The 23,118-nt window shown below is 44.8% G+C and overlaps 1 protein-coding gene across 3 annotated transcripts in view; it reads right to left on the reverse strand.

Annotated features, from left to right (window-relative positions):
- Positions 1–23,118, reverse strand: part of Daam1 (dishevelled associated activator of morphogenesis 1) — a 159,578-nt gene that overhangs the window by 14,399 nt on the left and 122,061 nt on the right. For 2 of the 3 annotated variants that reach the window (XM_057782290.1, XM_057782288.1), the window contains exons 13-21: positions 21,617–21,804; positions 20,822–21,121; positions 20,399–20,506; positions 14,211–14,240; positions 13,047–13,153; positions 7,840–7,924; positions 3,611–3,717; positions 2,025–2,113; positions 1,066–1,234 (exon numbers count right to left, since the gene is read on the reverse strand). In XM_057782290.1, the coding sequence (XP_057638273.1) occupies positions 1,066–1,234; positions 2,025–2,113; positions 3,611–3,717; positions 7,840–7,924; positions 13,047–13,153; positions 14,211–14,240; positions 20,399–20,506; positions 20,822–21,121; positions 21,617–21,804 (1,183 nt within the window). The remainder of the gene's footprint in view (positions 1–1,065; positions 1,235–2,024; positions 2,114–3,610; positions 3,718–7,839; positions 7,925–13,046; positions 13,154–14,210; positions 14,241–20,398; positions 20,507–20,821; positions 21,122–21,616; positions 21,805–23,118) is intronic. The other variant, XM_057782291.1, reaches the window with a different exon arrangement.

Below are 23,118 nucleotides of genomic sequence, written 5' to 3' on the forward strand. Positions count from 1 at the left end.
TGAAGATTAGCAGGCAAATGCATTCATTCATGTGGCTGTTAGCACCAGCCTGAGCCTGTCAGTGTTTTCCTTTCTCCAAAGTGTAGTTCTCTCTGTGTGTATGACTAGAGAGGTCATGAGACATCCGGAACTGGTGGGCTGGGTATTGGTTTGGGTTGTATAGAGGGCCAACAAGCTCTATCTTTATGACCAATGACTTTTCTTTAGTATATTACACTATACTTAGAAGTAAACATTTTTAGATTTATTGACTTATTTGTGTATCTATGCACGTGTGTACGCACATGTGAAATGGCATGTTGGTTTGGGTCGGAAGACAAGTTGTGGGAGTCAGTTTTCTCCTTCTGCCAGGTGGTTCCACAGACCGAGCTCAGGTCCTCAGTCTTTTTTTTTTTTTTTTTGGTTTTTCGAGACAGGGTTTCTCTGTGGTTTTGGAGCCTGTCCTGGAACTAGCTCTTGTAGACCAGGCTGGTCTCAAACTCACAGAGATCCACCTGCCTCTGCCTCCCGAGTGCTGGGATTAAAGGCGTGCGCCACCTCCGCCTGGCTCAGGTCCTCAGTCTTGTGGCAAGCATCCTTACCCACCGAAGCATCACACCAGCCCCATGAGTTATTTATTCATTTACTCATTTTAAAGACAGCCAACAATAAAAACCCTTGGCAGAGATCAGTGACCCTCAACCTATGAGTTGCAACCCTTTTGGGGGGGTTTAACAACCCTTTTACCTAAAACTATATAAGCACAGATATTTACATTATGATTCAAATATAGTAGTCGAATTATGGTTATGAAGTAGCATCAGAAATAATTTTAGGTTGGGTCACCACAATGTGAAGAACTGTATTAAGGGGTGTCAGCGTTAGGAAGGTTTACGGAGTCGCTATGCATTGATGAAGGATAAAGGACGACCCCTGGGAACTGAGGGTTGCGAGAGAAATAGGAGGGAATGGAAGAGCAGGCACGTGCCCTGAATGCCCAAGACTGTGGTGTCCGGGTAGGCACCATAAAAGTCACGTTCTATAAAACCCCCCAGGTGCGCCAAGTGCTGGAGGCCCCGCACTTACTTGTCAATACTGGATTTCGTGTCTGCAATCTTGTTGAGGCTGGAGATCTTGAATCCATATGCGTTGCCTCTTTGTCCTTTATTCATGTAATTTCCAAAAGCCAAAACCACCTCTAGGAGCTGCTTGAGGGCGCTGCTCCTGAACACCTCCTCGGAGCCAGAACGGATCGCTTTAGAGCAAAACACACCAAGTACAATGGTTACAGCCAAGCTTTCACCTATGCTTGTCCTGAACCCAATATCCTCACAGACAATGTGTGTCTCTGGTGTGTCCCTGGTCTGTGACTGAGCACTCTGAAAACATGCAAACGAGAAGCACAGGTAACAGCTAACACGTAAGAGGTCCACAGAGGACAGCAGGACTCCTCTCCTCTCTCGGCTCTTCTCAGGACTGACTCACCAGCCTTAAGCATTTAGGAATACAACACACAACATGAAACTCCACTCACTTCCAGTATTCCTTTGCCACCCTCCCTTGCCTCAGTGCGCCAATTCTGCTGATGGAGAACTGGCTGTTTGTTACACTGATGGCTTGCGGGTACTAAACCAGAGATGGGGACTCTCTGCTGCACATTCTGTAACTGTGTTCTTTAGTGCCACCCACATCGCAAATGTCTGTAAACATAACAGCCTAAAAACCTACCCTTAGACCCTAGGAAGGCACTGATGTGGGAACGCTAAACATAGGTTCAGTGCTAGGAATGGCAAGTTCGTCCCTTGGCCACATGCATGTGGTCAAAACAGTGGCCCCTGGGGAAGCTCAGGAGGTGTGCAGGAGCTCCAGGGCCTAGGCCAGGCCAAAGTGGGCCAGGTGCAGACCTTATACGACCACCCACTGGAATTTCAGCAGATTTCAGCTAAACACCACCAAAGCCATTCTGTTTACTTTGTGCACTTGGCTCAAAGTTGTACCTGGCACTTAAGACAAACACTATTTCCTGCTGAGTGCCTGGGCTTTACCTTCCACTTTGGGCTTCACTTCTGCCACACGCTCCGCAAACTTCTTTTTGAAGTACAATGATTGCAGTCTTTGCTGGTAATGATTAATCCTGTAAGAGCAAGGTGGGTTGATTAACACTCAGGATGAGAGACCATTTCTCTAGAGCCTGCATGGAGTATTTGGGTGACTGCCTGGTGCCCTTCACTTCAAACTTCGTTCCCAATACCCACAGCTCTTGTGAAAACGGAAGAGATAAAAAGGCGTGAAAATGTGAACTCTTCAGTTTCCCCCACTCCTCTCAAGACTCTTAACTTTTCATGAAGTTTGGCCTTTGGCAAGACTACAAAGACTTGCGTCTGTCATACACTCCTCGGACCCACTCCCAGACCTTTCTGTCTTGCCATCAGCTCCCTAAGCCAGTCTCCTGAAGGCAGGCAACCATAGCGCCTACAGGGTGCAGGGAACCTCTTGGTCTCTGATCTACGCCTAAACTACAAGATTCTTGCTGCTGCTAGTGGGGGTCACAGTGCCTTTGCATGAAGCTTCTGAGACATGTTTAACAAGCTCATGAGAGAAGTTTCAGTAGAGTGTCCCGAGATCAGCCCCTTCTCTAAAACCATTCTGTTTCCCCCAGTAGACCTAGGTTTGTAGTCCGGACATGCCCCTTATTAGGTGATCTTGAGAAAGGTCCACCTGAGTCTCCTTTTCCCTGAGGGTAAAAGAAGAGAAGACCTCTCTCCTGGAAGCCCCTAAGGCAGGGCTGCTAGGAAGGTTACATGCGAGAACACTTGGAAAGATCTGGGCATGCTTGAGAAGCAACAGTTATTTCCGGTGGTCACTAGCTTGTCTACACTGAGGGCTGCAGGGTGTAGCTTCAAAATTCCAAAGTTATCCTTTGTTTAACAGTAGCCTCCAACATGGCACGTTATGAGGGATAACAGAAGTAAATCTAGCCACAGCACGAATGCAGAATGAGAGCCAGCTCTAAGCTGCTGGCACAGAGGGGAAGGGGTCTGCCCCAGGGGCTACAGGATTTCAGACCCCTGGCCCTTCTCTAGCATGGAATCAGTTCATCTCTAGACCTGAAATGGCAAAGAGACGAAGCTCATACACCAAACCCAATTACAGAGCAGGGCTGCTCCAGGGGGTTCCTGGAAAAGTGTTCAGAGTACCGTGACTGATAGTGATGTTTGCCTATGTCTTATTCATTGTGGGGGCTCAATGTTGACATTGCCAGAGTCTGTCATCCCCTCCCCTCTAACTTTTTAACAAACCTGAGATGTCATGGTATTAGGATGCTGAGCTATTATCCTAAGACATCAAAGGGTTAGTGAGAAAGACCGAGAGAACTTCACAACACAATAAAGACAGAGCACATGAGCCCACGGGCCCCAAGGACAGCTGCGAAGACACTCAGACACTGGCTCACCCAGGGCAAGAACTCCCCACAAGCAAAGAACACATTCCATACAGCTCCAATTTGGAAAGATTTTAGAACTAAACCATGCTGTAACTGGGCCAAGCTGTTTATCTTGAACTGAAGTTTAGAAGTAAATTCCTTACTCAGGCAAAGGGCATCTTTCATTTCCAGGGTCTTCCAACTCACCTGCTCATCTCAAACAGGAAACGATCAGCCTTGGCCATCCTGTCCAGCTCGTGTTTATGCTCCTCTAGAAGGTCAATGTCACTTTTCTCAGGAACGAATTTCAAAAGCTAAAAGTGCAAGCATGTATTAAAGGGTTATAAAGAAATCTTGGCAGTAGGTTTTTATCCTTTCAGCTAATTTGCTACAAGATGAAACTCTAACATTTTCTGAGTTTACAAGCCCTGCTAGCTGGGGATCAAGGCATAAGGAACGGCTATTTACATGCTGACTTGATAGCAGCTTTAAGTTGGCCCAGGAAGCATTTTCTATTCTCTAGAGCCTTCCAAGTAAGAACTGTTGACATTTCCCACCAGGATGCTGAGCAGGGCCCTTGGGAGTCAACCCTCTCACCAGAAGGCCAGAAAACTGAGTCTCTGTGGAGAGAGAGTCAGCCCGCAGCCTGCATTACAGAGCACGTGCACATAATTGTCAGGGAAAGAACCCAGGTCACTGACTCCCAGAGTCCTACACATTTTTTTCCTGTTATATCATGGTGGAATGAATAATTACATTTGTTTTTTTCATTCAATTTGCTTATTTTTCTGTTCCTCTAATTCCACCTTCTTTATTGTTTCAGGTAGAGTTCAGTGAGGGAGACGGTGGGAATATTATATATTTATTTCATATTTTACTTTGGAGGATGAGAATGAGAAATGGGAGAAAAAACAACAATATGGGAAGCTGAGTTACTAGCCTGTGTGTCTGATTGCTGTTCAAAGCACACACATTTGCAGGGTTGTGTTTGTTGGGCAGATGTGCATGCAGGCTGGTTTCTAGATCAGATCCCCCCGCCCCCACAATCAAAACGAGATCCTCCCCATAACGTGATATGACTTGAGGGCCTCATTTGATAGGCTTTCAGATGTGAGCTGGAACTCACATCAACTAGACAGTTGATCTAGGAGCTGCCTGCAGAAAAGGAGAATTGGCATTACAGAGAAGAAGGCGTTGCTGGGAGGCGATACTCGACTGAGAATATGTTCAGGGCGGAGGAAAACCCGTACTCAAAGGATGAGGACAAGGGGAGGAGGAGCCTGGAAAGGAGGCAACAGAGGTTCAGTTGGAGAAGCTATGTGGAATCACATGTCTGTCTAAGACAATGCTTACTATGGAGTAAGTGGCATTCATGTCGGACATCAGCAAGAAACCAGTGAAGAAAGGAGCTGCCAAGCGTCCTCAGGCTTGGGCGACAGAGAAGCTGCAATGTCCTCAGCAATTGCAGTTTAAGGGAGGTGAAGAAGACGAACAACAGTGGACTGAGTACCAGGAAGAGAGAGACAGCAGCACTGTGTGTGCACTCACTAAAGATGAAGAGCTGAGAGGGGGAGCTAGCACCCAATCCAGATGGGCTCCTGACTAGAAGGAATGGATGTTCAGGGCATTAGGAAGGACAGCTCCCCTGCCCTAAAGGGGCAGAGGGGCGATAAATGAAAGCAGATGCCAGGTATGTTTCTAGGCATTTCTGTTTCCAGGCTCAAATGGTGACACCAAACAGGGCATAGCTTCTTGTTCTTCCACTGCACAGGGAAGGCTGTAGCACAAGGAGAAAAAAGATGAAGGGGTGTTTCTTTTCCCTTAGTTTGGGGTTTTGTCTTCTGAGCTAGGGACCTCACTTCTGGTTTAGACACCCTTCTCCCCTTTGCCAGGCTTCCCGCTGGTCTATGATTAGGGAAACACCATCACTCCATGTCTTCTGTGACTTTCAAGAGTACAGGAGGGGCATGTGGAAAGCTCAGCCCTTTGCCAAGCAGAAGCAAGTGACACACTGACGGGAGTGTTTTCCCGGGGACAGAGCTAGGGAGCACCTGGAAATGGGAATATGCATTCTGAGAAGAGAAGAGCACTGACCTCAGTCATGGCCTAAACACGGCAGCCACCAGCAGTACGTAGCATGGAATGCCTGTGGCCCTCATGTGTGCCCCATGCAAAGGTAGCACGCAGCATGGAATGCATGTGGCCCTCATGCAGGCCCCATGCAACAGCAGCATGAAAGATGAAATGCATGTGGCCTTCATGCAGTCCCTACACAAAAGCAGCATGCAGCAGGGAATGCATGTGGCCCTCATGCGAGCCCTACACAAAGGCAGCATGCAGCATGGATTGCCTGTGGAACCTCTTTGCAGGTTCCATGCAAAGGTAAAGAAAAGCTGGGATAGACATCGGTCTCGAAGAAAGGCACGTGGAAGAACACCAGGCAGAAACATTATAAAGAGGAGGGAAGGAAAGAGCGTGGGAGCGGAGCAGAGAGCAAAAAGCTCACAGAATTATCAGGAGAGACCAGGTCAAAAATGTCCTTGGCCAGATGCTGCATCAGTGGACAGACTGTCTCCCTTGTTTATTTGGAGTATGTCTTATTTGCACCGCAAGCCCTTTTGGCAGAGTTTTGCAATCCTTTCCCTCAAGGAAGAATTTTGCTGGATGCAGTTTCACAGTAAACAGATCCTGTAGAATTTTAAGCATATGGTCTTGTCATAGAGGCCAAGGCAGAAGGACCAAAGCAGCTTTGCACACAGTTCTTCACTCCTAGAAGTGACTTGAAGGTGGGGTCCCCTGGAAGCTGGGGCAGCTGTGTGGTGAGAGGAGGAAGAACAGGGATCTGGAGACACCTCTGAATTGGGGGCAGGGGTACTTTAAACTGTGCATTCACACGAAATCACAGGACACATGAGGAAAGAGTCATTAATTATTTTGAAAATTAAATAAAAAATTTAAACAGCAGCCTGATAAGTTGCTCTACTGCCAAGTGTGAGGGTCTCACTCGGGACAACTCCAGCGGCGGTTCTATCCTGTTCTGAGTCTGTTGTCTTCCATGATTTCAGTGGCAAAATGCACACAAAGACAGAAGGACAATCCACGAAGAGTGTCTCACCACTCCAGACACAAGACAGCCTAGACTCTCAGAGCTGAGTATGTACACGGTTGCTATGGTCAGCCTGTAGTCATGGTTGCTGGTACCCACAAATGACCTTCAGTGAACCTGGCTCTGACAAACACAGACCTTAGACCCGATCACTCAAAATCCAATTGTGTCCCAAGGACGAGAGACAGAAAGGAAGACTATCCTTACAGCCATTGGTTACCACAAAACTCAGACACTTTCAAGTTCTGAGGGACCAGGCAGACAGAGACAGATAAAAATTCTTGGAATATGATATAGTCAGACACACATGGCTAAGCAGAAATGCAGCAGAACAAATCACCCATTAAACTGGGTAAGATTTCTATCCAGGGACACATGATGTGAGCTACCTATGTGTACCACAGGCTAGCCCTGGAGTTGTGATTTACTGCCATTTATGACACAAGATGCCACATATGAAAGAGATATGACTTAGCTTCAGGAAACAACTCGGTCCCCATAGGGCAGGTGTGACTGTGCAGAACAGGTGTGACTGCGTAGAAAAGGTGTGACTGTGTAGAACAGGTGTGGCTGCACAGAATAGGTGTGACTGTGTAGAACAGATGTGACTGCGCAGAACAGGTGTGACTGCCTAGAACAGGTGTGACTGTGTAGAACAGGTGGCTATGATAGGGATTTAATAGAGGCTTTTGTGCTTGTGAAAATGATGAGCCAAAATGCAAATTTAGTAACTAATAGTTCTCAGAGTAGTTTTTGATCTCAGAGTACTCATGAAATCTTCAACACTCCGTTGAAACACATTTTCCTACTAACCCCAGCAGATTTTTTATGAGATATTAAGACAATAATTTAAATGAAGCTTAAGGGACAGACTCTAACATCGTGGATCCCGAGTATTTGGCAGACTTGTTCAGGATCTTGTTTTATTTTTACTTTCAAGAGTGAGATAGAGTGGGGACTGGCATGCCACATGGGAGCCTTCAGACACCAGAAAAGGGTGTTGGGTCTCCTTCAGCTGGAGTTACAGGTAACTGTGACTTAGTCACTCAATGTAGATGCTGGGAACTCAGGTCCTTAAAAGAGCAGCAAGAGCTCTTAATCTCTGAGCTATCTCTCTATCCCCATTTTACAACCTGCAAACTTCTTTCTCAACTATCATTCTGGGGAACAATGAGAGAATAAAGACCCTTTAAGGCAATGCATGGGGGTCAGGTTTGGCCTTCCCAACTCAGAGATGAGACAATAATCTATTAGTAACAACAGATTCTCTCAGTATCTTCTTGGCAGCTGATAGTATTATTTAGGCTCTGAAAGCTGTCTGGCAGCTCACCTGTTCTAACATGTCCTTGGGCAGATCCTCCTGTTCATCCATTGTTAGAATTGCCCGCTTGATTTCATCATTGGATAACTTCAACCTGGAGAAAGCATATTTTATTCTGTTAATAACATGGTTGTGATTGTTACAATTTAATACAAGACAACTCACTCCTCTACACCAGCTGCCGATTTTCAAGTATGGTTTTTCTCAAAATCTCAGCCAAGGCTTATTTCTTGACAACAGAGGGAACTAAAAAAGGATTCTGAAACAGCTTCAACATTCTTTCAGGGCTCTTTAATGTTCTGCTGACACAGGGACAAGCTGCCACGTTCTATCGTCTGCCACGGGGACAAGCTGCCATGTTCTATCACTAGTTTCCTTAGGGAAGGCTGGAGGTGGGGAAAGTGGGAATAATGGTCTTACATCCAGCACCCACAAACTGGGGGTAAGAGGAGAGAATTCAGCCTCTGACCTCACTGCATGTCAGGGGAGTTCCAGGGGTGCTGCCAGATGAAAAATAGATTTTGATACATTTGGAAACCATACACGTGCTTATAGAGTTGAGTGTATTATATATAAAATGAAGTTTGTGATCACTTCATTTTTTTTGTTTGTTCTAATTAGATAAACAGGCTCAAGGTGGCCAGTGATTTGCTCAGGGTCAGACAGGAATTGATGGTATCAGTGGCCAGTGAGATGGCTCAGCAGGCAAAAAGCAAGCAAGCTCAAGCCTGCTGATCTGAACTAAATGCCTGGAACCTGGGTAAAGGTGGAAGGGGAGAACTGACTCCACAAAGTTGTCTTCTGACCACTACAGGTGTGCCACAGACATACCATATTCGCTCCACATTACATATAAAAATGCAAGTGACGTGTCAACATCACATAGCTGCCTTACAACACAAATGCCTTCTCCTAGTTAGCACCTTACACCAAAGGACCGATGTTGAAACACGAAACTGTTTTCTGTTTTTGGTTTTATCTGCCCATAAATTCAAATGATTTATAATAATTTAATTAGGAATTTGTATTTTAAGTCAGGATAAGAAACAACTCACTTTAAAACACAACCGTGGTGAAATTTAAACATAAAGAATGTTTTTATTCAATATAAGAAGAGTCATAACTGGGGCAAAATGCTTCTCTAGGTTGGAACAACAGAATCTGGAATTGTCTGTTCTATCTGTACACATTACTGCCACATGTCTTTCTCCTCCAACCTAACACAGGTGAGGGAATGTGGGGTATTCAGAGAAACAATCCACGGAAGGCTCTCAGTGGAGTTCTTGGGCACAGCAGGGGCTCAAGGGTACTCTACAAGGCAGACCTCTATCCTGAAGAAATTCTAAAAAGTGATACTTTTTGTAACCCTAACACGCACATGCCGTGAGTAGATCATTTAAGCAGTCCTCTGTGTGGTCACTGTCACTTCCTGATTCGTATCCACGTTATTCCACCAAAGTTTCATCCTTATACATGACAGAATGAGGCCCAAGGGAACTGAAAAAGAACCGGAATATGTATCCCTATCTCCAAGGTGATTATAACTTTTGGGAGGACTGGGATATGACCAGCAAAACTCTTATGACACAAGGCACACACTCCACCCATCTCACAAACGACCTGCAAGCTGAGGGAACGGATGGAGGCCTCTCAGGCAGAAGGATAAAGACCCGGTCCTAATTAAAACTCCCGCCCTGCCACGCCAGCTACACTTGCTGCACGCACTGATGAGCCCTAAACAGAGAACAAATTTGGGGTGCTACTGTTCAAACAGCATTGTCTTCCATCTCATTCTCTCAAATCAAAATACATCATCTAGGCAAAACTACCAACTGTCCATTTGACAAATACAATTCACCTAACCCCCTACCCAAAATCTGGGCTGTGGTGCCATCTTCACCCCGTGCTGAATACAGGCAGGCTGGCCCTGGCAAAATCCTTCAGCCTGTTTCCGCCCATCCTGGGACAGTCACTGCCTCACGAGCATGCTCACCAGAATAACATGATAGAAAATCTACACCAGTGAAGTGGAACAACTGAGCTAAGCTGGTCTGAGTGAAGAAAACCAAGGAAACACAGCAGCAGCAGCACCAGCTCTTCGCCATCAAGGCGCTGGGTAGCCCTGGGTTTAGGACATTACAGGCTCTTCGTCAGTTTAAGCTCTGGTACCATAGTGCGGCCACACAAGGCAAAGGAAAGGGCAGTAACTCGAGACTAAAATTGCCACCACTAAAAACCAGCTAGCTGGAAACCACCAGAAGGTCCTTGCTTCTTATGACTTCATTGCTTCACCCCTGGGCTCGTGCGTGCATACGTGCCACAGCGCATGCGTGGAGGTCAGAGGACAGCTGTGGGTCCCCTCGCCGTGTGGGTCCCCGGGACTGAATGCTCGTTCGTAGGCTTGGAGACCCCAATGGGGCTCCAATCCAGCTCATAGAAGAAAACTAAATGAGCTCTGTGTCTTTTCACACCAGGTTGAAGAAATTATTTTGAGCCTTTCTGCTTTGCATTTAAAAACAAAGGGGTTGAAACCCAGAGTGCGAGCGAGAGTCAAAGCGCGGGGTTTGACTTTCACTAGCTGCTCTGATGGAGGGGCTTGTCTTTGAAATTGTATATATTTATGCTTATCAATTTCCAGAGGCTGTCTGGACGAAACTTTCTCTTCATGTGGCCCACAAAGAGACTTGAGACTTTAATGAACCGCACTTAGAAAATTTACCTGTTAACAGAACACCATGCACGTGGCCTGCTGAATCAGACAGAGAAACCCTACCTCGGGAGTAAGGGGAGGGGAGTGCCTGCCCTCCAGTGTGGCTCTACAGCCTTTGAAGTTCTTGGTGTCATCTGTCACCCTCAGAATGAGCCTTTAATCTCTGTAATTCAAGGACCCCGTGGATTCTAGCCCTGACGTTGCTCTAAGAGCTGGGCAGTGCTCTTGGTGTGTGGCAGGGTGACAACTTTTTTAGACATTGACTTCCACTGTTCTTCAAGGCAGGGAATAAAGCAGCCACCTTAAAATCGTATTTAACTTGGCTTGTTCTGCTCGGGGATTTAAAAACTTGCTCAGAGAATTGGACCATTCAGAGATACTTATAACAAGCTAGGGATGGAAGGCTAGGTCAGCCTCGGCTCTTTTTCAGAGGGTTTAAGGCAGACCCTCCTAGTTAATAAAGTAACTCTGTGGTTTATGACCCCCTGGTTGCCATGTCAAGAGAGGAACTGGGAAACAACAACAGCTGCACTCGGGAAGAGGTCATTTTGTAATACAGACCTGCCTCTGAGTTTCTTTTTCCCCTGGTGTGGGAGGGTCTACTCCACCCACCTATGTTCTGACCTATCAGGCCAAGCAGTTTCTTTATTAATTAACCAATGAAAGCAACAGATAGACATATGACCTTCCCACATCACTCTATTTAAAGGCATCTCTTCCTTCTGTCCCTAAGAGCTTCAAGTGACCTTGGGAAAACCTACTTAGCAGGCACAACACAGGAGTCACCTGCTTTGGGCTCTAAGCCAGGGGGTAGCAGGCTCCTTTACCTAACTTTTGTAGCTCATAAAGAAGTCATAAAGGATATCTAAAGTGGGCATATATTTGAAAATACAGCACATGGAATAAGCCAGAGCCCTTCACTGCCATAGACATTGGTATAATGATTGTTGAGAAACAAATCCCCATCGGCAAGAGAGTAGATGGACGGAGCCTTCAACACTATTGAGATTCAGAGTGATGTCTCTCTTTGTCAAGCTGTGTTGAAAGTACTCCAGACAGCAACACACAAGGTATACAGAGATATTCAGATCAAAACAAAACAACAACAACAACAACAAGTTGGGGCTGGAGAGATGGTTCAGCAGTTAAGAGCACTGGCTGCTCTTGCAGAGAACCCACGATTGCTTCTCAGCACCGGCATGGTGACTCTCAACCACTCAATCCCAGTTCAAGATCTGACACTCTTTTCTGACCTCAATGGGCACCAGGCCTGCATATGGTGCACAGACATGCATGCAGGCAAAACACTGAAACACATAAAATAAATCTTAACAACAAAAACCTTTTCCCAACTCTTCACTTAATTTTCCAATCAGGAATGGTATTTGGGTAACAATGGTAACAAAATAAATTATATGCACTATGAAGAAAATAAGCAGCCCTTGCAGTGGAGCTGTCTTAAAGCAGATACTTCATCTAACTTAAGCATGGTTCACAGAGCCCAAGTGAGGATAAACACAAAGCCCAGCCATGTCTATAGCTTCCAGCCAGAGCAGAGATGAAATGCTAACGGGGTGGCTCAAGTTACCTTACAAGTTGCATTAAAATTCAGGGATCTCATGAAGGCTCAATTTCTCTTCCACTAAAGGAAACATTTGCTCCTTAAAGTAATAGATGCCTGGCCAACAATCGGGCTTCTATGCTGTTCCAAGCCGTGGCTCTCTGTGTTCAAAGCCTCAGTGTATGGCCTGTTAAGTAACAGGACTACTCTTGGTCTTAGCGCCCTCCGAGAGAGTCACCTTACACCAGCCTCAATGCACACATAACATTTTTCTTAGTCTGCAGCTCGTCCTTTTAGCTCCCAATACCAGCACCCTTTACACCTTCCTACACCTCAACAGCATTAGTTATCTTTGCCTAACTACATACCAAAAAGCTACTCGGCAGTACGGAATGACCTAAAAACATTGCCGGAAGTTGCAATCATAATTAAGGCCCCCAATTTCCTTTTCTCATTTCAAGTTTTAAGGTCTTAAAATTTATAAGTTATAAGAAGGATTTCTGAACAAGCCTGAATTGGCTAAGTTAATATCTTGCGGAGACTTCAGATTTACATATCTTTATAAAACAAAAACACTCAAAAATGAACTCGAGTAATGTTAAAATATAAAAAGGTGACGTTACAGAGCAAAACAGGAAAGCATCAAACAGCTCCTGACTCTGTGTGAGTGCGACTTGAGGATTATACTGTCTCCACAATTAGGATATATCAATGCCTGTCAGTTCACTTCTTAGGCTTCTGGAAAGGAAACACCAAGGTTGGCATCCAGCCCGAGAGACCTCACCAGGAAAAGTAACACCAAGAAGTGTCGCTCCCCCTTTAACAGCGCTGCTTCAATGACCAGTACTTCAGTACAAAGTGAATAAGGCGAAACCACAAACGCGTGGTTCTGAGCGAGGAGAAAAGCTGGTCCTACCAGTAATGTTTATTCAGCACCAACAGTACCTCGACAGAAGGATGTTGCAATTCTGAGCTCTCCGACCATCAATCACTGACAGTTCTTTGACTTTAAGTTTGGAACTCAGTGTGTCATCTATGGCATCTGTTTCTTTCTGGAAAGAACACGAGAGAAATCCATTAGAGTCAAACAGGGACACTCAGATTTGAGACGCATACTTTTCGTCCCCATTTCTGTTCCCGCACACACAATGCTCACATACACATATGGGTTGAGCTGAGATGATGAGGCAACGCTGGGAAGGTGGTGCAACCAAAACAAAGGCTACTCTCTTCCCAACAAAGAAAATAAGTAAAGCTGACCACCCACATTTGAAAGAGCATTATTTGGAAGAACAAAATGCTTCCAAGTTGAAGTTGTTAACCATGCATAAATTATCAGTGAGGGATGCTGTCCCTTTGTTCCTCAAATCTCTATGGACAGCAGACAAGAGAACTGTCACAATGAATAAAGTTCAGCAGAGTCTTGTTATTTCTGGTCCGGTCATTTGCAGGGCCCATTCACCCCAGAACCATTTGCAATCCTTAGCAGCCAAGAAAGCTGAGCAATAAAACCCTCAAACACCTTCACGTGTAACAGGCGTTTCCAAAGGCCAAACATACCTCGTAATTCCCAAGCCTGACAGAAGGACAATGAAGAGGGGGGCTTTTTGTTCAGTTATCTGAATTAACAATCAAACACTACTTGCATATTTTATTTGCATATTCATTCATGATGGCCAGACATAACTAAGTGAAACAGGTATAAAACAATGCAAAATAAATGTGAATGTATCAAATTAATGGAAAGTTCAAGGTGAAAATAGACTAACTTGGTAAGTAGCCAACTTATTTCATTAGTAGTTAGGGACTTTTTAAAAAATGCATTATGACATTTAAAAATATAAAGAAACCAGAAAGATTTTGAACTGTATAACAGTTTAGGAAGCAAAGGCAATTTGGACAAATAATGGAGCACCATGGGGCTAAACAGCAAAGGTCTCTTGTGCTCAGATTTCAGGCATACTTCTAGACAGTCCAGTACGAGTCGAATCCCAAAGATGTATTACCCAGGTATTGAATTATACTATCTAACAAGATAACCAGGGGATTTCAAGCTTACAGTGAGCCAAGGAGTTATGTTAAGTAAGGGTTACAAAGTAGCTTACTCACCTGCTTGGAGTTATTGTTCACAAAGAACTCCTACAGCCATGGCAGAGGCATAGAAAAGCAAATCAGATACATGCAGTTCAGAAACAACAGCAGCAAACAGGGAAAGTCAGGGCAGTCAAGGAATTGGTGGTGCAGGCTAAGAGAGCAAGGAGACATTTCCTGCCTTGCAGTCACAAACACAAGTGAGCTGGGCTGAAGATACAGGGGAAGATCCCAGAACAAGACATTGTGTAAAGAAACACAGCAGATGGCATTTGTTATATACCAATTCAAGTGGTAGCAAATCAAATTCAGAAAAGAAAAGGGCTTAGAAGGACAAGTCAGGAATACAACAAGTCCTCCTTAAAACAACCACCAAGGTCCCAGTCACCACGTTGAAGTTTTACTTGAAGCAGAAGATTGTCAATTAAATTAATCAGCATGATCAAACAGTTGCTACTGCTATAGAACGTGTGTTTTCCTTTTGGTGGAAATGACCTGTCTTCTTGTATCATAAGGAAGAGTTGAGAAAAGCAAGTGGAACAACCTAAGTAAGACTAACTCGAGTACCTTAGAGGGTTCAAACCATGGCAGCAGGTGCTGTGGGAGGCATGGGGAAAAGCCCAGCACATGCCGTCAAGAAGCTGCTGGTGCAGCTATTGGTAGGCGTGACTCAGCGGTCTCTGGGCTGGTCAAGCACACAAGGCCATCAGCTTCTTCTTGAAGGAGCTTTAGAAAGTCTTAGAGTGACAATGAGAAGGAAGAGCTAATGGTATGTTACAAGAAAGCAGCAGCTTTTCTTCCGTGCTTTTACGGGGCAGGAATGCAAAGTTTTGGTGTGCAAAACACGTCGCAGCTTTCGGGCCAACTGTGTGTACACTAGCATTTGCTCAGCAGATTCCTTAAGGTCTCCCTGGTCTCGGCAGCACTGCCAAGGTTGATTTTATACAGATGAACTGTTTTGCTTAATTCTTCTAGTGGGAAGCAGAAGGCATGCTCCCCTTGGTCTGCCCACACTAGGACTACTTCTCTGGAAAGGCATTTAAGAAGTAAGTTGATAACCGCAAGAACCTTTCTTCTGCCTGATATCCCAGTTCTCTTTTGCCCTTGTTATGAGTCAGATTTTCTACTCTGAAGCTCTTTAGGATTCTTCCAGTAAAAGCAGTTTTAGGGGCAGAAGGCTATGGTAAAATGAACTCTATAAAGTCAACTTAACCAAAGGGAGAAGTACTACTTTTGATTAGATACTGCTCTTATTGTCTATTCTGCAAAAAAGAAAATTTTACGAAGCTTCTGGCAACTCGTGTTCTACGTTAAATTCATTCATACTGTTGGGAAATGACATCTGACCTCTGGTCCAACAATCTATGGAGTCATTAGCTGAGTCTATGCGGAACTGGTCTACCCATCTGTTACTATTGTGATGGTAAAAGTGATAGTGAAGTTAAATTTCCTATGCAGTACCTGATACATCTCTACGAGCCCCAAATCTAGAAGCAAACATAAGACACAATGATGTTAGCTTTAGACCTGACAAGTCACTTCCCCAGTCTGCTCTTCTGGCGGAGTGGTAGGGTAGCTGGTCTGGATCTTCCATTTGTAACCATGAGCAGCAATAAGCATGGCAGCTAATAGCTAAGTGATGCAGCTCATCTTTCCAGAGAGGCTGAGGAACACCATATGAGGGCTTGGTAACTGTTGGCCTGAAGACAACACTTCTTTGAAGACCCAGCAATCAGCATATTACCAACTAAAATCACAAACAGGATGGGTTTCACTAGGCGCAGCCCACTGGAAATAATGACACTCCCAGGTTCACTTCAAGTATGGCAAGATTCTGTTTAAAACCTTGCTCCCTCAGAAATCAAAGGGTAATATAAATGATGTTGAAATATAAGTAGGAAGTTTCTATTTGCATTTTCAGAGACCAGTGCTTGTAAACTACTATAAATGGCTTCACAAAGAAATGATGGCTCAGCCCTGCACAGGTAATGACCCTTACATGAATGGGTCTTAATCCTTTCAAGTTGAAAAATATGCTAATATTTACATACAATCTTGTACTTGATAATTCTTACCATAGAACAGGTATAGACCCTCAAACTACACTTAAACATTATGTTTGTTTCTTTATTTTTGTGTATGTGTACACACATGTGTGCGTGCGTGCGTGGGTAGACCCATGCATAGCATATGCATAGAGTAAGAAGGTAACTGAGCAAGTCTGCTCTCCCCTTCTACCATATGGGTCCCGGGTTTGAACTCAGGTCATTGGGGTTGGTAGTAAGTTACTTTACCTGTTGAACCATCTCTCCAGCACTACAGTTTTTTTTTTATTTATTTATTTTTTTTATAAAAAACCCAACAACACTAGTCACAGACTTTCTTGTCTTTAAGTTCTAACAGTTGTGATGGCTGGGAGCTGGTGCTATAGCTCAGTGGTGGAGCACTTGCTTAGTATGTATGTATGTACATATGTATGAAGGCCTAGATTCTATCTCCAGTACTGCAACGCCAAGGCAAAATGAGAAAACTGACATTGTTGAAGAAAAAATTACATTTTTTAATGTGAAAATTAGATGCAGATTAACTTAACTTTAAAAAATAAAAATAGAAAGGAAAAGTTCTTTGATCATTCATAAGGAATCTGTAGATCACCTGATTGTTCCAAATGAGACCCTGAAGGACTTACAGTACCATACTCTATCAGTAGCTGGAGAATGGAGAACAGAGCCTGGGTCCGTAGCTTTCCTTTGTTCCCTAAATCAAAGGATGGAGGCTTTGAAATGCTACACTAAGTGGTGAACATAGGCTCCTAAAAGAAGAGCTGTCCTCAGGCAAGGGCAAGGAGGAGGGAGACACTGTGAGTGGGGGCTAGAGAGCAATACTACTTTTAGGCAAATGCAGTATCTTTAGCTCATTTTCCCTCTATCCAACTGCACAGACATGAATTGATAGCATGTCAGGATGAAAATTTCCCTTTACAGATGTGAGGACATTGAACTGTATCTTAATAAAACTATTACACAGCATCCAATGTAAGGTATTAAAACCTAGTCTCTTGTGGCTGACCTGGAGATCATGTTTAATGTAGTTCCAATGAGGAAAAGGTCTTGAGATATAAGGAATTGACTTTCAAATGAACTTGCGGAATGTGCACAGGGGAATAGCCGCATGCTATTAAACTCCATTTCATGGGAGGCATAAGCTTACATAATCAGCTCTCTACACTTTTAATGCATACACTTAAAGAAAAAAACCCACTCTTCCCAGTCTGGCAGTGGTAATGAATAAACCACAGATTAGAGAACAAAGGGAAACCGAGAACTCTGCACTCTGCACCCGAGTGTCACCTGTTGGGATACCGACTACATACTAAGTCCTATTTTCAGTTTCTGTAATGTAAGAGTGTTATGTCTCTCCTAGAGCTGGGGTGAGAACTGAATAAGAAGAGAAGGACAGAAGCTCCTTGAGCACTGAATTTTAGAGTTGATATGATTAAGAACTGTTTATATCATACCCAGTGCCAGAAACATAGTCAGGTTTCAATAGTGACCACCATCTTGGTCCCTATGACAGTAACAATTTTCTCCATCTCTGCTTTATACTATAATTATATTGTGGGCCTATGAAAAGGTTGAATGCATTGAAGCATTTGAATCCATTGACACAGTTCATACATAAAGGAGACAAACTAAACACTAATTTTTAATAATAATAATTTTCAAATCAAATTGACACATTTTGTATGTACATATATAGTCAAATTTATATATTTATTTAGATTGTGTTTATATATACATGCATGTATACATTCCCAAAGTGTTATTCCTTATTTAAGTGATGCTAATTTGATACTGCTGAGTTATCTTAAAATTAGGCTCTGAGGGTCTTAGGTATTGATGTTTGTGTGTTCCTATGCCTGCCTGAAAGATTCACCTATACAAACAAGTAGCTGAAGTCCAGAATTTGACCAGTTCCACAGCTTTATAAAAAGGAAAGAGATGCCACAGAAAAAGATGGGTTCTCGGTATTGACTTGGTACTAAAAGTAACAGCAGTTTAAATGTGGCGGTAATTGCACGACGTGTTGCCATGCCTGGAATGAGCATGCGCAGGTCTTTGATGCTGCTGTTCTGGGATGAGGGAATGGTCCAGTGACAGGCATTCGAACCTATTTACTCTGATCTACATACTACAATTAAAATGCCTATAGCTTTTCATTTTCTGACTCTCAACAATGCAAATGCAATGAAACTGCTCAAGTTACCCTCATTTGAAAAATATAGCGATGGTTTATCTTTTATTTTTATAGCAGGAGGGAACATTTAAAATTCTCAAGTAGAGTGGTGTGTTGCTGGAAATGGTGATGCCCTATCCTCTTCACCAGTCTAGTCATGTTAAGAAGAACTGAAACCTTCTGGTCCATCCTGTCAGGGATGACTACTGACTACTTAAACAGTAGTGGTTGCTAGGAGACAGTTACTTGGCTACAGAGCTTTCTGCAATTGTGTCTCCCAGAACTCTTGAAAACTGTCCACATATTTGTCCCAGAGCATTTGGCAGCATCTTTCTGTACGTTCTGCTGAAAGCCAGTTAATTACGAGGCTTGTGAACTCGGATCTTTCAAGCACCTGCCTCCCTCACAAATGCAACCGACGTGCTCAGACTTGAGTTGCCTGTGTGGAATACTTGCTGCTTTCCCTCCACCTCACCCGCTTTTCTGAGTCTCCAAACCTTCACCTCAGACAGCCTGAAGTGCAAAAGAAATGGGACTAGTGCTCAGATTGGAGGATTACTTGAATTATTTGAAAATTTGCTAAAATTTTATGCCAAGATGCAGGGGTCTCCATCCAAGGACATCAGAGAGAGAGAAGAGGCACACAACAGCCAATCAGGGACAACTATGGGCAGAGTGGCTACAGGACAAGGGCTCTCAACACACCTTCATTTGTTCTTTGAACTGTTCTCCTCTGAACAACCCCTCACCTCCCTTTTCGTCACCTCCTCTTAACCTTGTGCATACAGCACTCAGCATGGCGGCTTTTTACTTATGAAGGAGCCGGCTGAGGGCTTTGGCTCTAGGCTCCATTAACACCATGGCAGGCAACTGACTTTACTTCCCTGCTCAGACGCTCGTCCTCTCTTCCAGCAGAGTCCTCTAGTGAATAACACCCCACCTCCCAGGAAGATACACCAGGAACCATCTTGAGAAGAATCCCAGTCTTGTTTCTCTCTAGCCTCTGTCCATCTCCTTGGTGCCTAGCACTTCTTTGAGACAGTCTTTCTGAGGGTCTGAGCCAAGAGAGCCAATCAGGAAGTCTTCGGTCTGTTTAAGGATGTTCCACCCTGCTCGTGATTCATGCAGGAGTCAGGCTGCCAGGGGAGCCCTCAGGAAACCCCTGTGCAGATGCCAAGCCCTTGTGTTTGTCCATCTGAATGCAGTGTGCACTGTTCACAGGTCCTCTAGTCTGGCTTAAGAATCTCTTTCTTCATACTCCCGGGCTAAATTTTCCCTGGTCTGGAACTCTGATTGATTTTGCCGTATCTTTTCTTTGTTCCCCTGAACTCTCTATATCTAGCTACCATGTCCTAACTTTTGGACTATACTTTAGACCTTTGGAGGAAGCCCTCTAGAGCAACAAGCGAGTCCATATGGATGTGACCAAGGCTCATACAAGGAAGCTACCCACGAGGCCTCATCAGTGGGTGTAGGCAGGGGCACCACACCGCATGTTCTCGCTGTCGTTATGGAGTGTTAGTAGCAGCTTTTCTGGCTCTACCGGTATCGTTGACATTTCTACACTTGTTCAGCTTGTGAAGCCCTACTAGCAAATCTATAATGTTTATGATGTTTGGTTAAAATGCCTCTGTAGATTCTATTTAGCTGCCAAATTATAGTTTTTACAAAACCCTATACTGCTAAAGAGTCCATCTGGTCCAAAAGCATTTTGGTTCTGAGACTAGCCATTTGATATTAACTCAGCCCAGAATAGTTTCAGAAACAAACACACTATTTCCCTAGGTTCACACGCACTGATGGGCCACTGGACACACACAGGGACATGTAGTCATGCTGCTTTGTAGGAACACACTAGGGGACACCAAACAGCACGAGCACTGACGTGCTCATGTGTCATGGTTCCGGCAGACGGCCCAGGGACCATGCATAAGGACACAGAACTTTGGGGCATCTGGAAGGCATGTTACCTGCTGTCTTTGGTAGGCAGAGAAAGTTCTTTCTAGGTCTTCAAGGTCTAGAATTTTGAAGACTTTGGTATCATCGATTTCGGTCCATACTGTTCCTTCCAATTTGTTCTAGAAACATCAAGTTCACAAGGTCTATGATTGGCAGTCATACAGAAAAACAGTTTTTTTTAAAGTACTACTACTATTCCAAATTTTTAATTCTACAGGATGCTTCAGTGAACTGGTTTGAAACCATGTGTAATTATTTCAGAGACATTACCGACAAGCCCAGGAGCTGGGGAGAATACAAGATGGTCAGGCTATCCAGCAGCAGGGTCACACACACACACACACACACACACACACACACACCCCATGAGGACACTGAGTTGCAGGTGCTATTCACTGACCCATTTAATGGGAGATGCGGACAAATGGCTTTACCTCGGGCAGCTTCGACCAGTTGAAGGACTTCAGCGCGTTGGTGGGCTGGGGAATGTTTTTCTTTTTGAGTGTCAGGCTTATAGGAGCACCAGGAGGTGGCAGGATTCCCCCTAAGGGAGGCGGCCCTGGGGGAGGTGGAGGACCCCCAGGAGGGAGGGGAGGTGGTGGGGGAGGAAGTGCCCCACCAGGAAGGAGTGGGGGTGGTGGGGGAGGGAGAAGAGATCCCAGGCCAGAGGAAGGAAAGGGTCCTCCTGGGGCTCCAGGTGAGGGTCCTCCGGGGACTGAAGCACAGACAGCTCTCTGGAAAGAGAAGATCAAGAAGAATCAACGAGAGAAGAAAATATATCGAATGACTTTCAGAATCTAATCTCACTAAGAAACATGTAACAGAGCACCCGTATTTCTCAGAAGGTGGGTTTCAAGGGTGGGTACGCCACACGGACTTTCCTGGGCCCTCATGCCTTTTGACACAGTGCATATTTGTGGTCTCTCTCTCTCTCTCTCTCTCTCTCTCTCTCTCTCTCTCTCTCTCTCTCTCTCTCTCTCTCTCTCTCCATGGCAGCCCTTTTCTAACAAGCTAATGTGGTTTCCTTTGTTCTTAGGACAGGACTCATGGTCAAAAGTCAACCCCAAACCACCTCTGCTGCCTAAGCCACAGAATGTTGGTGGTTCGAGTCCACTACTGAGATCAACTGAGAAACATTACAGAGCTCTTTCCTACATTCTACTTCAGGGCAACAGAGACCCCCAGGAGAAAAGGGGTAGACAGGAGGCCAGGTCTCAGCCCTCGCTCACCCTGTTGAGCTCATGGAGCTGCGCCGTGAGATCTGCCACCTGCTGCTTGACTTGCTTGTGCTCGGTCGTCTCCTTCTCAAGCTTCTCTTTCATCTTATTCAAGGTCTGCATCATTTCTTCCTTCTCTTGGGTCTTCGCGTCACATTCTCTCTCTTTCTTCTCAAGTTTCTGCTGCAGCTCATTGTGCTCTACACAAAAAAACAGGACATGAAAACGGTCCTCAGAGATGGAGCATTTCCTTTAAAACATTAAAAAAAATGGGCTGAGGATGATGAAGAGATTGTGGGTCAGTCTGCCCTAGGCATCAATGTTCTTCCCCAGGGAGGGGCAACTCAAGGGTGAAACAGTGCTCACGCTGGGAAAAGGCCTCGTACAACGAAGTTAGTAACAGACATTTTGGTAAAGACTAAAGAAGAGGCTCTAAAGTCATGGTTCTAAAAATGGAGGAAAAAAGAGTGTGAGCAACTTCTCACGGAGAATGGTATCTTAAGTATGAGTCCTGACACAGAGGTGGTCTAACAGCCATGCTAGGGGAACTGGCTATTAAGAGAAAGCCCCTTCTCACAAATTAGAAATGGGTCAGGGTGAATGAACTTTGCCAGCTTGTGTCCCGCTAGCAGGAGAGATTCTGCGCTTGCAGACAGCTGGGGGAGGCCTGGTGTGCACTCTGAAGCTGAGTGATGTCTCCCTGCCCCGTTGGAAGGCTATCAGAAGTACTTGATGCTTCTGACAATCAATTATCAAAACTAATCGAAGCCAGTGTTACTGTCTCTGTATTCAGTATCTTAAGGGTGGCAGTGCTGTTTAGGCATGAGGGCCACAGGGCCGAGAGGGCATAAAGCAGCTCTTGGCTGTTATTGCTGATTTCCCCAGGTGTGGTATCATGGAACAGAGGCATTTAATTCAGTGTAATGATGTTCATCTTGCCAGTGAATACAAGCCTGTTGGCAGGAGTGATGGGCTTCGCACAAGAGAAATGATGAAGTCTAGGCTGCAGATTTTTATTTCAAATACTTGCCCTCAATGTCTCTTTTTCTATCAACACATGCACTGGGGATACAGCCCACTGGGACTGTGCCGTGCACAGCTGGTCTCTACTTCTGAACTTGATAGCACATTCAAACCCTTACTGTCTCTTTTGGACCCTCCCTCTTCTGTGGCTCCCCAAATTGGAACTTGCAGGAAGGTGTGAGCCATTAAAAACCTTGCATTTTGTCAGCTTCCAAATAAAAGAAGACAAACCTTCAATCACAATCACTACTCCCCTGATACCTGACTTCCAGCCCACATCTAGAATAACCTATGTGCTCCACTTCCCCTCTTCTATCTCCATTTCATTCATCACTGGGAATGAAGAGATTTGGAACGTTCCTTCCCCTTTTTTGTCACTAGGCTTTGACAAATCTGGCTATGCCTCAGATTCAGTGAGAGGTCATAACATCTCAAGATCACTGTCCAAAGCCCTCTGCAAGCAGTCTATACTTGGGGGCAGGGCTTAGGTT

This window comes from Chionomys nivalis, chromosome 10 (assembly GCF_950005125.1).
Source record: "Chionomys nivalis chromosome 10, mChiNiv1.1, whole genome shotgun sequence".
Lineage (NCBI taxonomy): Eukaryota > Metazoa > Chordata > Mammalia > Rodentia > Cricetidae > Chionomys > Chionomys nivalis.